The sequence below is a fragment of the Panthera onca genome, chromosome D3 (genome assembly GCF_046562875.1).
Source record: "Panthera onca isolate mPanOnc1 chromosome D3, mPanOnc1 haplotype 2, whole genome shotgun sequence".
Classification (NCBI taxonomy): Eukaryota; Metazoa; Chordata; class Mammalia; order Carnivora; family Felidae; genus Panthera; species Panthera onca.
The window spans coordinates 17,887,132-17,900,634 of NC_138350.1; the positions used below are offsets into that span (position 1 = coordinate 17,887,132).

Here is a 13,503-nt window from a genome sequence, read left to right on the forward strand (position 1 = left end):
GGGGCACCTGGGTGGCTCAGTCAGTTAGGCATTCGACTGTTGGTTTTGGCTCCGGTCACGATCTCACAGATCATGAATTCGAGCCCCACATCAGGCTCTGCGCTGACGATGTGGAGCCTGCTTGGGCTTGTCTCTCTCTCCATCTCTGCCCCTCCCCTGCTTGTGCACTCTCTCTCTCTCTCTCAAAATAAATAAACTTAACAAAAACTAAAAAGAAATTAAGAAAAAAACCCACCTCAAACAGATACACCAATGTTCATAGCAGCGTTATTCACGATAGCCAAAAAGTGGAAGCAACCACGTGTCCATTGATGGGTGAATGGGTAGAGAAAATATGGTCCATCCATATAGTGGCATGTTATTCACATGCTGTAACATGGATGAGCTTTAAGAGCTAATACTTGGTGAAATAAGCCAGGCACAAAGGGACAATACTGTACAATTCCACTCATATGAAGTTCCTAGAGTCATCAAATTCACAGAGACAGACAGTAGAACAGAAGTTACTAGGGACTAGGGACTGGGAAGGGGGAGCGGGGAGTTAGTGTTTAACGGGGACAGAGTTTCAGTTTGGGAAGACGACAAAGTTCTAGAGATGGGAGAGGGGGATGGCTGTATAGCAGTGTGAACGTGCTTAATGCCACTGGACCGGCCACTTGTAAACGGTCAAGGTGATTAACGTTATGTATTTCTGTATTTTACAATTAAAAATAAAAAATTCAAACAGAACAGTTCACTTAACGAGTCCCCAGTTTGTGGGCATTAAGCTGTGCTCAGTCTTTTGCTTCCACAAACGCTGTTGTGCCTTGTAAATAAGTTCAGGTTGACTCAGAGGAGAAATTCACACCAGAGGATTGACTGGTTCAGCAGTGCGTGCATTTTCCTCCTTGAGTTGGGCCTCGAGTTGTGCTCGTTGACACCACCAACCTACTGACGGAGCCTAGTCCTCTACACCCTCATCAGCATAAGGAGCCTTTGCATTTTTCGCTCTTTGCCAGATAGACGAAACGTGTTGCGAGGCCCACTGAGCTTTCCCTGAACGACATTCCCAGAATTCCCTTCCATGTGTGTTTCCAGGCAGGGTAGACCACAAGAGAGATTTCCATGAAAGATTTACAGTGGGGAAATGAATCAGCAAGGTTGTTCACAGCTCAGACTCATCAGGGCTTATCTGCTGACTCAGCTTGTCGGCTCCAGCAGAGGTCATGGGTGCAGCTGTTCCACTTGTCCTCAGGCCACCTTGAGCTTCCCCGACTCCTGGGCCAGATGTCTGACAAAGGGGTCCAGCTTCTGCAGGAAATCTTCATCACCCTTGGCAACAAGAAGGGTCTTGGGTTTCAGCCAGTCCGTGTGGGTTCCAGTCAACTCCTGGGTTACCAGCTAGTTCTGGATCCTCTCCTCCACTTAACGCCAACTTTTCTTCCAGACGCTCGGCCACATGGACCTCCAGCTCCAACATCAGGTGGAAAACAACAGCCTTACAGAGACTCCTTGGCCAGCTCCCATAGTTGCAGGGTCTCTGATGGAACCCTGATAAATAAAATTTAAGTTGTAGGCAAGAAAGCTCAGGGTACAGCCCAATGAATTAATCCAAAGTGAACATGCCCAGTTAACTACCACTCAGGTCAAGAAATTGCACAGTACCAACCCCTGACCCGCCACCATTTTCTGTCAGTCACTGCCCTCCCCCTCCTTCCCAGGTTAGCCACGGATTTCTCACACCATAAAATAGTTTTGAGCGTTTTGTAATTTACATAGATGGAATCGTAGAGCAGATCCTCTCTTATGTCTGGCTTTTTTGCATGTTTAAAAGAGTCAATCATGTTGAGGTATGAGGCTGCACTTGACTTTTTTTTCCTGAGTATTATTCCCTCAAATGAATTTGTTTATCCATTTTCCTGCTGAGGCACACTGGGTGGGTTTCCAATTTGGAGCTATAAGGGCTAGTGCTGTGAACATTCTTGTATGTGTCTTTTGATGCGTACACATATAAATTTATGTTGGGTATGTTCCCAGGAGCAGCATTGCTGGGCATGAGCTACGTGTGTGGTAGCTTCAGCAGATAATACCCACTTTCCAAAGTGATTTTACCAATTGACATTCTCACTGGCAGCGTATGATAGTTCCATCTTGCCATATCTGTGCCAACACTCGGTATTTTCAGTCTTTTTCATTTTGGTGACTCTGAGAGGTATGTTCTGGCAGCACACTGTGAACTTCTTTTGCGTTTTTCTGACACTAGTGAAGCAATACATACCTTTCATATGTTCATTGGCCATCTGGAGCACTTCTTCTGTGAGGTGCCTATTCGAGTCCTTTGCCCATTTTCTGTTGGGTTACCTGAGTTTCTCAAATTGATTTATAGAAATTCTTTTTTCTGGATAAGAGTTTGCTGTCAGATGTAAACACTGTAAATATTCTCCCACTATGTGAGTTGCTGTTTTAATGCCTTTATCTGTTTTGAGGATGTCTGTTGTTGAACAGAAATTCTTCACTTTAATATAGTCCAGTTTATCAAGGTTTTTCCTTTATAGTCAGTTCTATGTCCTGTTTAAGAACACTTGACTACTCCAAAGTCACAAAGCTGTCCTATGTTTTCCTATGAAAGCATTATTGCTTCATACTTCATAATTAGATCTGCAAGCCATCTGGAATAGATTGTGCACGGTGTGAGGTAGGAGGGGTCAGGATACACATTCTTCACGTGGATATCCAGTTGACTCAGTACCATGTGTTGAAAGAGCATCCTTTCCCCTCTGCACTGCTATGGACCTTCTATCAGAGATACGGTAACTCTCTGTTCTGTCCTATTGCCCAGTTTGTCTTCTCACCAATACCAAATTGCCTTACTTACCAGTTATATAATTACTTAATTGCGTAGCTCATTCTTGATATCTGGTAATGTGAGTTCTCCATGTAGGTTATTCTTCAAAATTGCCTGGGCTCGTCTTGGTTCTTGCTGTTTCCGTACGAATTTTAGAATCAGCTTACCAATTTCCACAAAAAAGTCTTCTAGGATTTTTATTAGGGTTGCGCCGACTCTATAGGTGAATATGGGGAGAATGGGCGTCTTCACAACATTAAGCCTTCTAGTCCATGAACATAGTATAATTCTCCATTTATTTAGGTCTTTTTAAATGCTTTATTTATTTTTTGAGAGACAGAGTGAGATGGGGGAGCGGGAGGTGCCAAGGATCTGAAGCAGGCTCTGTGCTGACAGGCTAACGCAGTGCAATGTGGGCTCAAACTCATGATCTGAGCCGAAGTCGAACTCTCAACAAACTGAGTCACCCAGGTGCCCCTATTTAGGTTTTTTTATATTCTCTCGATTCTATTTTATAATGTTCATTGTAGAGGCCTTTCATACTGATGTTAGTTTCATTTTTAAGCTTTGATTTTGTTTATGCTTTTATGATTTCTGTTCCAAAAGATGTTTTGGGGGCACCTGGGTGGCTCAGTCAGTCAAGTGGTTAAACGTCTGACTTTGGCTCAGGTCGTGATCTCATGGTTCATGAGTTGGAGCCCCGTGATGGGCTCTGTGCTCACAGCTCAGAGCCTGGAGCCTGCTTCGGTTTCTATGTCGCACTCTCTGTGCCTCTCTGCCGCTTGCACTCTGTCTTTCTCTCTCTCAAAAATAAGTAAACATTTAAAAAAATTATTAAAAAAAATAATTTGTGGCTGGTATGTAGAAATACCATCGGTTTTTTGTGTATTTTCCTTGATTCCAGCAATTGTGTTAAATTCGCCTATTTCTAATGGTTTATCTGTAGAGGAGCTATAGCGTTATGCTCTCCTTTCCAATCCTTATGCCTTATTTTTTTTCCCTCACCTTATTACACTGGTGAAAACTTACCTTACACAGATGAAAGGAAATGATGAAAGCTGGCCATGTTTATCTTGGTCTCAAAGGGATTGAGCCTTCCATCTCAAAAAAAAAGGCTTTTTGTGTTTTACCATGAAGTATGATGTTTACTGTAAGGTTCTGCAGCTGTGACTTATCAGGTTAAGGAGGTTTTTTTTTTTCAATTTACAGTTACTAAGGGTTCTTATTGTGAGTGCAAGTTGGGAAATCTTATCAAACTGTCTTCTGCATGTATTGAGATAGTCAATCCTTTTTTTTTTTTTTCTTTATTCTGTTAGGCTATTAGCGCAATGAATTGCATTGCTTGATTTTCTCATATTCGACCAATCTTGCACTCCCAGAATAAACCCAAATTGGGAGTGATTTGGTTTGCTTGTCTTTCATTTAGGAACTTTTGCATTTCTGTTCATGAATGAAATCACCCTCTACTTTTCACTGCTCGAAATGTCTTTGTCAGATTTTGTTCTCAAGATGACGCTGGCCTCATTTAAAGCCTTGGGCAATGTTTCCTCTTTTCTGTTCTCTGGAAGTTTGTGTAAGACTGATGTGTTTCCCTCTATCAGTGGTGGGAAGAATTCACAGAGGAAGCCTTCTGAGCTGAGTTATTTACTTTGTCCCTGTGGGGGTCTCACTGTTTTTATTGGCCACGCTTACTCATGAGTGAGGTTAAGCAACTTTTTCTATGTTGAAGCGGCCATTTGTAGCTCTCTTTCTGTGGTCTAATGTGCATCTCTCTACTGGATACTTGCTCTTTGATATTAAGTACTTAAGTATGTAAGTATTAAAGAAACCAGCCCCTTATATTTTTTGTACTGAAACGATTTTTCCCAAGTTTTTCCCTGGTCTTTTCTAATTTATTTTTATTTTTTATTTTTAAGATTTTTCTTTAATTCCAGGGTATTTAACATACAGTGTTATATTAGTTTCAGGTGTACAATATAGTGATGCAACAATTCTATACATCACCCTGTGCTCATCACGATAAGCACGTTCCTTCCTGCCATCACCTAGTTCCTCCACCCCTCCACCTACCTCCCCTCTGCTAACCACTCTTTTGTTCTCTAGAGTTAAGAGTCTGTTTTTTGGTTTGTCTCTTTTTTTCCCCTTTGTTCATTTGTTTTGCTTCTTAAATTCCTCACATGGGAGAAATCATATGGCATTTGTCTTTCTCTGACTTATTTTGTTTGGCACTATACTCTTTAGATCCATTCGTGTGTTGCAACTGTCCGTTGGTCTTTTAAGATGTTTTCCACATCAAAATTTTTACTTTTTCTGTGTTCAAATGTATCTTTTTTTTTTTTGTTTTTTTGTTTTTTTCTTTCACAACTTCTTGATTTTATGCCAGGCCTGAAAAGGCTTTCCCCACTCTAAGAGTATAAATAAATTTCCCTGTATTCTTTGTGTTAAAAAAAATTTTTTTTAATGTTTATTTATTCTTGAGAGATAGAGAGAGACAGAGAATACCAGGGGAGGGGCAGAGAGAGAGAGAGAGGGAAACACAGAATCTGAAGCAGGCTCCAGGCTCTGAGCTGTCAGCACAGAGCCCAACGTGGGCCTCAAACCCACGAACCGCGAGATCATGACCCGGGCCAAAGTCAGATACCTAACCGACTGAGTCACTCAGGCGCCCCTGTGGTTTTGTTTTTGTTTTTGTATTTTGTTTTATATTTATATGGTTTTACTCTTAAATCTTGATCTGACTGGAATTTATTTTGATGTAAATAAAAAGGCAGGGATCCCCCTTCATTATTTGCCTAGATGGCTACCCATTTGGTCAGATAGATATGGCTAATAATCTTTTTCTTACTGCTTTGAAATGCTCCTTGTCTGCTAGAGACAAGATTTCCTTATTTATTTACATCTCTCTGTGGAGTTTGTATTGTGGTTGATTTCTTAGCTTTATTCACATGCTGCTTTAACAGCATATGCTTAACAGCTGCATGTTTAATAGCTGTATGCTTATAATTTGTTTTAAAATTTGGTGGATTTGTTTACTTAATTTTTAAAATTGATTTCTAATGTTTATTTATTTTTGAGAGAGAGAGAGAGACAGAGCACAAGCAGGGGAGGGGCCGAGAGGGAGACACAGAAACCAAAGCAGGCTCTGAGCTGTCAGCATAGAGCCCAATATGGGGTTTGAACTCACAAACCACAAGATCATGACCTGACTGAAGTTGGACACTTAACCACTGAGCCACCCAGGAGCGCTTTGTCTTTGTTTAATCAAGAATGGGTGTTGAATTTTGTCCAATGCTCCTTCAGTCTCTATGGAGATAAATAAGCCTGTGACTTTTCTCCCTGGGTGAAAGATAAGAGGTAAGAGTAACACTCATACCAAGAGAAGACCTTCCTGGCTGTGCTGGTGTCGACACCACTGAGATAGGCAAGATACGTTTTTGCTTTAATGTGTTGCTAGATTCTCTTTGCTAATACTTTCTTTAGGAACTTGGGATTGAGTTTCATAAACACAATTGGCCTGTGGCTTGCTTTGGCAGGTTTGAGGTCAGTGCTTTGCTGGCATCATAAAGTGAATGTGGACATTTTCCTTCTTGCTCCTCATTGTGGAAGCTTAACTGGCAGGACAGGTCTCTGGCCTTAGTGGCAGGACACACTTCACCTGAGGAACTTTCTAGAAGGGTGTTTGAGGTAGGCTAGTGTTCCTGCAATGTTCTTAATTTTTTCAATGATCATTGACACATCTAGATCTTTGCCCCTTCTTGGATCTGTTTGTCATTGAAATTTAAGGTTGCCAGATTTAGCAGATAAAAGTATAGGAGGTTCAGTTAAATCTGAATTTCAGATAAGCAACAATATTTTCAGTATGAGTATGTCCCACATATGGCACCCCTACTTACGTTGTCCTAGAAAGTAATTTATTTTATCAAAGTTGCCAGCTTTATTTGGACGAAGGTGAGTGATCTTTTATACTTTTTTAAAAAAAATATTTATTTTTTAGAGAGAGACAGAGCACGAGCTGAGGAGGGGCAGAGAGAGAGGGAGACGAGAATCTGAAACAGGCTCCAGGCTCTGAGCTGTCAGCATAGAGCCCAACTCAGGGCTTGAACTCACAAACCACAAGATCATGATCTGAGCCAAAGGCAGATGCTTAACTGACTGGCCCACCCAGGCGCCCCAGGTCTTTTATACTTTTAACTTTCTCTATATCTTAGCTAATTTCCCCATTGTCATTTCTTCTTTTGTGTATTCACACTTCTTTCATTTATACTGTAGGCAGTTGAATAACATTTTCTGACCTGTTTTTCTGATTTCAAATTTATCAGTCTCTCCTTCAGTTGTTACTGAACCTCTCCTCTTGCTTTCCTGATTGTTCTGATTGTTCCTGCACTAAATTTCACTTAGATGCTTTATTAATTTTGATTCTTATTATTAATGCAACTGTTTAAGGCAATGAATTTTCCTTTGATCCTGCATTAGCTATAGGCTCTAGGAGCTCATCTGTACTCTGCCAATGTTATTTTGAAGATACTGCAGCCCTGGTTTCTTTCTTTCTTTTTTTTTTTTTTTTTTTTTGAAAGTTTATTTATTTATTTTGAGAGAGACAGAGAAAGCGTGAGCAGGGGAGGGGCAGAGAGAGAGGGAGAATCCCAAGCAGGCTCTGTGCTGGCAGAGCAGAGCCCTCGTAGGGTTGAACTCACGAAACCGTGAGATCACGACCTGAGCCGAAATCAAGAGTCGGACGCTTAGCCGACTGAGCCACCCAGGGACCCCAACCCTGGTTTCGATTTCTCCTGTGTAACAAGATGTGTAAAGAGCCAGCAGTAAGAGTCCCTTGCTGGGCTGGGAACGGGGTGGCTACCTGGCATTACTGGTAGGTGGGATGTGAGCAGGGGCTGGGCAAGTCCCTGAGGGTGGGAGGAGCAGGGAGGGAAAAGAGCAGGCTTCCTCCAGGAGCAGCAGGAACAAGGAGGAATCCATGCTGCCTCGTGGCAAGATCAGGTATGCACCTTCCAAGGCCCATCATTGTCTGAGTGGGGAGCAGATCGAGGCAGTGGCAGCAGCAAGGAGGTGGAGAAGGATAAGGAAATGGAGGCAGGGCTGAGCCACGCAGTCGGAGAGAGGAAACTGGGTGACTGGAGGGGGAGAGGTAGACAACAGAGAGCTTCCGGTTGCCTCAGAGCTGGCTTCCAGTTTGGTGTGTTGAGTCCGAGGTACCTGTGGCCCTGGCTGGTGTGTGGGTATGGGGTCTGATGACCCAGAAACCTGAGACAGAGCTAGGATGGGGACCCATCAGCTCATGTGTGGTAACTGAGCCTCAGGGAGAGACCCATTGGGCCCATGAGAGCCGGGCCTGGGACTTTTGTTAAGCCTCAAAAGCAGTGTAGAGAAGAGAAGCTCCGTCATCCTTTCTGGCTGTGAAGTTCAGTGAATGATGTGCTAGAGCCATCGGGATGGTGGCCAAGGCCAGCCTCTGGATCCCACTAGGTCAGAAACGCCCCCACTCCTGCTTGTCTGAGCCCACTTTTTCTGCACCCCTGACTCCTGAGCCATAGCCGCCCTTCCCTAAAGCCTTCTTCCCACTCCCTCCCAAAGTCAGACTCTAGGAGGAGTTGCGGCCCCCAGGCTGCCTGGGTGCAGCAGTGAACGGCCCCGAGGTCCTTTCTCTTAGAGTCTGCCAGAATACCCCCCTCTGTCCTCCCAGTCAGGCTCAGATCAGAGACTTGCCCCATCCAGCCCTCTCTCCCTGTTTGTGGTCAACTAACAGTCCCCATCCCGATCCCTAGCACGTTATATGGCAAAAGTGCCTTTGTGACTGAGTTAAGGATCTTGAGACAAGAGAGCATTCTGGAGTATCTGGATGGGCCCTATATGCCCACAAGTGTCTTTACACACTTCCCGAGGGTGCCTTCTCCACCCAGCCCTGCCCAAAGCAGAGGGAGACTTCCACACATGCAGAGGAGAAGGCCACATGACCTCCCCACAGACGGAGCACCTAGTGTGATGTGGCCACCAAGGGACACCAGCAGCTACCAGAAATGGGCAGAGGCAGGAAGGGTTCTCCTGAGAGTCCCCTGAGGGAACTCGTCCCTGCCTTCCCCTTGCTTTCGGCCCCATCATCTGATTTCAGACTCCTAGCCTATGGGAGCATAGATTTCTGTAGTTGGAAAGCACTTCGTGGTATTTTATCTCAGCAGCCATGGAAACAGTACCTACTCCTGCCCTGCTTGGCCAAACTCCAGAGCAGGGTGGGAGGCCGTGGCTCAGCGGTAGAGCTGATCCCCAGAACCTGCCAGGTGGAGGTATGCCCCTGAGGGACATTTGGGCGACACTCAAGTGCTCCCAGGAACCGGTGTGGGGTAAGACCCCCCAGGTCAGTCCAGCGAGGCCCCTCCAGGACAGGCAGCCCACCCAGCAGCTGGCAAAGCCCTTCTCAGCAGTGGGGGGCTAATGGGTCCAGAACAGCAGTTCTTAACTGGGGATGATTTGGCCAGTGGTGGTGGTAGCAGGTGCTGCTGCGTTTAGCGAGCAAAAGCCAGGGATGCTGCTCAACATCCCACAATGTGGGGACAGCCCCCCGACAAAGACTATTTCACCAAAAATGTCAACAGTGCTGAGGGTGAGAATGGGGCCAATGGAGGGGGCTGGGGGCTGAGGTGGGGTCCCAAGTTCTACTTCATCCAGCCTTTTCCTGGCACACGGGACAAGATCCAGAGATGGTCCCAAGGCCTGGCAAGACTGGGGGGCAGACGCCCCCAGGCCACAGCCCTGCCTTCCCACTGATAGGCCCCAGGCAGGCACACTGCAGAGGCCCAGCAGCGGTGGCCTGGGCAGGGCCAGCCAGTCTCTAGGCCTCGGTTTCCACACCTTCACGGTGGTGTGTGGTGAAGGACTGTAAGAGCTGTGTGTGTGCTAAGGGTCCCTTCCCATACCTACACCCCAAATCATGCCGAGGTCCACCCTCCTCTTTAATCTTGGACTAGAGGGTATACAGATGGGGAGTGGGGCAGGTGGGGAGGGAGAGTGGGCCACGATCCTGAGTGAGAGGTCTAGGGGAAGCTTGGGGGGCCAGGGCAGGGCCACATGGGACTCTGGGAGAGGGCTCAGTCCCCACAGTCGTCCATCTTCCAGCCTGTCCCCACCTCTTGCAGCCCAGGCTGACCCTCCGCCGAAGGGTCCAGATCTTGCTTGGGTGCTGGGTCCCACAGCCAAGGCCAGCCTGAGCACACACTGACGGTGGGTCGGATTGCAGCTGCCAGAAGCAGTCTCCTCAGTAGCCCGAGGCCTCCCCACCTTTCCTTGGGTCCGCTGCTGCATACACACAGGCCCCGTCCTGGGACACGGCCTGGACCACGTTCAGGAAAAAGGGCCTCATGGTCTGGTTGTGGCCCCTGTCCTGGAGCCCCTTCTGCACCTCCTGGAGAGGAGAGAAGGCCAGTGCACAGGTGAAGGCAGCTTAGCAACACCTGCAGAGGGGGCAGGGCCCCGGGTAGAGGTCTGACAGCCCCAACGGGGAAGGCAGGACTGGGCACCAGTGACGGCGAGGATGTGAGGGTGCTAATGCAGACTCATCCGTAGGGCGAGGAGCCTGTGACCTCCCACCAAAGGTCCCAGTCCCAGTGGAGAAGCCAGGCTCCAGGGAGCATGGTGGGGAGGATGTCACCCAGGTCAGAAGGAGCTAGAGACGCAAGATCACTTCTGTCCTGGATCTGAGGATACCAGGGGCCTAGCTGCAACATCTGAGGAATCCAGCGGCTTTGGCAGAGAAATGGCTTATGGGGACTTACGCTGCGAGACCTCTAATTTTGAGGACCTTGAGAGCAAAGCCTTCTTAAGGCAGAGCTTGGGACCTTTCTCAGAGTCCCAGCTCCTCCATACATAGGAACTGCCCCACTGAGGGGTGGGGAGTGCCCAGGGGCCCTGGGGCACAGAAGAGGAAAGATCTTGGCACCAGCAGTCAGGCTACATAGGACCTTCTATCTCAACACTGACATGAGAAGACCAGAGATCCTGGTTGCCAAGAACATGGTAAACTTCTTAGGACCTCGGGCCCTGAAAGCTTAGGGCCCCAATGGTTGAGGAATCAGCTGGAGGAAGGACTCAAATTTTCAGATACCGTTTTCTCTGAAGATCCATGAGCCCAAGGACACTGACCCCCAGGCTAAAGGCACTAGTGATCCTGAGGGTAAGGTGCTCAGAGCATGTGGCTCAGGTCTGAGACAGTGAGTCTATGGAATTTGAGCGTGTCAGAAATCCAGGCAGGTGTAGGTTTCTAAGAACTGAGTACCTTGCCTTAGGGTTATGGCGCTTACACATTTACCAGTCTGTAACTTTTACACAGATCCTGGAGTGTAGAGGCCTGTGCTACTCAGGCCCCACATTTCCACTTAGCATTTTGGACCAACAGACTAAGGACCTTAGCCCACTGACCCTAGGTGCCAGTCACTTCTATTTACAAAGACCTTGATGTTCTACAGTCCCCAAGACCGGGGCCTCCAACCTGATGTCAGAGTGGTAGGGCGAGGTCTCCAGAGCACCATGTCCTTGGGTTATGTTTCTCTGCCTGATGCACCAATTGCCCAAGGTCCTTAGATTTGAAGGCTGAGGTCCTCATAGCTGAGGCCACAACAGGACCTGTGGTCATCAGGGACTCTGTTCCTTAGCATCTAGTGGCCAAACTCCAAGGCCCTCAGGAAGGAGGACACTTCTGGCCTTTAGTCCCTGGCCTTGGCTATGATAATCCTTGGAGACTCAAGGTTTCCACCCAGGGTCTAGGATTTTCTCCATAGAAGGCCCTGGAGGTATAGCCAACACTCAACCTCTCCAAGAGAGCTGAGGATCTTGGCCTTATGGGTTGCTGGATTCTCTGAGATCTCAGAGCACAAGGTCCTCAGGGAGTTGATGTTCACAGAGTGAAAACCTCAGTTAAGGGTCAAGGAGGAGGGCCCAAGAAGATGAGCCCTGAGGGCATACTCACTGTCCTTCTGCCATGGGGAGGACCCTATACAGGGAGGGAGCTCCTCGGACTCTGAGAGTCCTTAGTCTCCAGCCCCCAAGACCAAGGTTCTCAGGGACTATATATTCCCTTGGAGTAAATGTTCCTCTGTCTATGGTCCTCAGTGTTCTAAGGGCCATGGGAGGCAGCTCACCGCAGAAATGGCAGCTTTGAGGACCTTTAACCCCAGCTGGCTGAACTGACCCCAGGCATGAAACTTGGAGGCTTGAAAAGCTGCCAGACTTTTAAATGAGATCTTAGTGAAGGGAAGGCTTCTGCCAGCCCAGCAAAACTCTGAGGAAGGTTGGGGCAGAGGAGTGGGGGCAGGGAGTTGGACAACAGAATTTAGCTCTGAGCACCTGCTTGTGTGGGGGAAACCAAGAAACGTCCATAAGAACCAGCACCAGTGCAACCCCCATGCCCCAGAAAGAAATCCCTAAGCAGACTGTCACAGGAATGATACCCTTACAAATAAACTCACACATGAAAGCTATAAATCACACAAGGAAACAGATCACCATGAGGGAGTCTGAGAGACCACAGCCAGGAAAACTAGCTTCTGGAGAGAACAGAATAGAGCAGGAACCAAGGTGCAGAGGTACTTGGCCTGGGAGAAGCATGGACAACACCCTATTTTCTGACTTGGGGGCCACAAGACTGGTCTGGTGCCTCCCCCACTGAGCTTCTGAACCCGCGATGGCCCCGGAAGTGGAAGTGTACCCATCCTAAGACACCCAGCGACTGAGATCCTACCAGGGGCTTTGAGCAGCATGCACTGAGGCATCTGTCCTAGCGGTGTCAGGAACAGTGGCCTTACCCGGCTGAAGTTGGGCTCATATTCCACATGGCCCTCGCTGTTGACATGCAGGATAGGGGCTTCAATGGCAGTCCTCAGGTCAAAGCCAAGCCATAGCTTGTTTATGATGGCCTGGGGGAGGGAAGAAGAACACAGGAAGGGAGGACACCAGCCACCCTACACCAACCCCTCCCTGTCCCTGGGAGGGGGGATGTTCCAGCCAGGAGTTCCCTGACTCACCTGAGCCACAGCAGGGATGATGAGCTCCCCACCAGCCCCACCGATCACCAGCTTTGACCCCTGAGCTGCACTGATCAAGATGGAGGGCACCATGGATGATGGAGGTCGCTCGCCTGGAACTAGAGGCCAGATGGGTGTCACCCGCAGCCGCACTTCCAGCCAGCACCCTCCAGACCACCCCTCCATTTCTGTCTCCATTCACCGCCGTGCAAACAGGGGCTGGGCAAGGCAGCGGGGCTGGCCCAGGGGCCAAATTGCATTGCCCAGCCTGCCTGCCTTCCCTTTTCTTGCCAGTGGGGTCCTCAGTCTCACCAGGTAGTGGGGTGACTCTGGAGTCCGGTGAGCGCCTCCAGCATAGGTCCAGAAGCTCATTGTTGAGGAGGATGCCCGTGCGTGGCGAGTACAGCATTGCTCCAAAGCTGCAGACAGAGGCAGAGCCTGGGCTCGGGCTGTGGGCGCCAGTCTCCCACACCAGCAAAGCTGTCGAGCACCGCTTTCCAGGAGTCCCTCATTTTAGTGGCAGCCTTCTAGCATGCTGGAGCTGCCATTCTCTCCCTGGCACTGCCCCCCAAGGATCCGCCTGTGCCCCCCAGTTAGGGCATCCTTCTGGGTAAAGCTCATTCCCAAGCGGGTCGTGGTTCAGGGCCACCCATC

At 48.1% G+C, this 13,503-nt stretch overlaps 1 protein-coding gene across 2 annotated transcripts in view; it reads right to left on the reverse strand.

The window, feature by feature from the left end:
• Window positions 1-13,503, reverse strand: part of GGT5 (gamma-glutamyltransferase 5) — a 45,757-nt gene that overhangs the window by 2,920 nt on the left and 29,334 nt on the right. Inside the window, exons 9-12 of one of the 2 annotated variants that reach the window (XM_078435672.2) lie at window positions 13,162-13,268; window positions 12,850-12,968; window positions 12,631-12,741; window position 12,443 (exon numbers count right to left, since the gene is read on the reverse strand). In XM_078435672.2, the coding sequence (XP_078291798.1) occupies window position 12,443; window positions 12,631-12,741; window positions 12,850-12,968; window positions 13,162-13,268 (338 nt within the window). Of the gene's footprint in view, window positions 1-9,762; window positions 10,236-12,442; window positions 12,444-12,630; window positions 12,742-12,849; window positions 12,969-13,161; window positions 13,269-13,503 lie in introns of those variants that run through there. The other variant, XM_060612566.3, reaches the window with a different exon arrangement.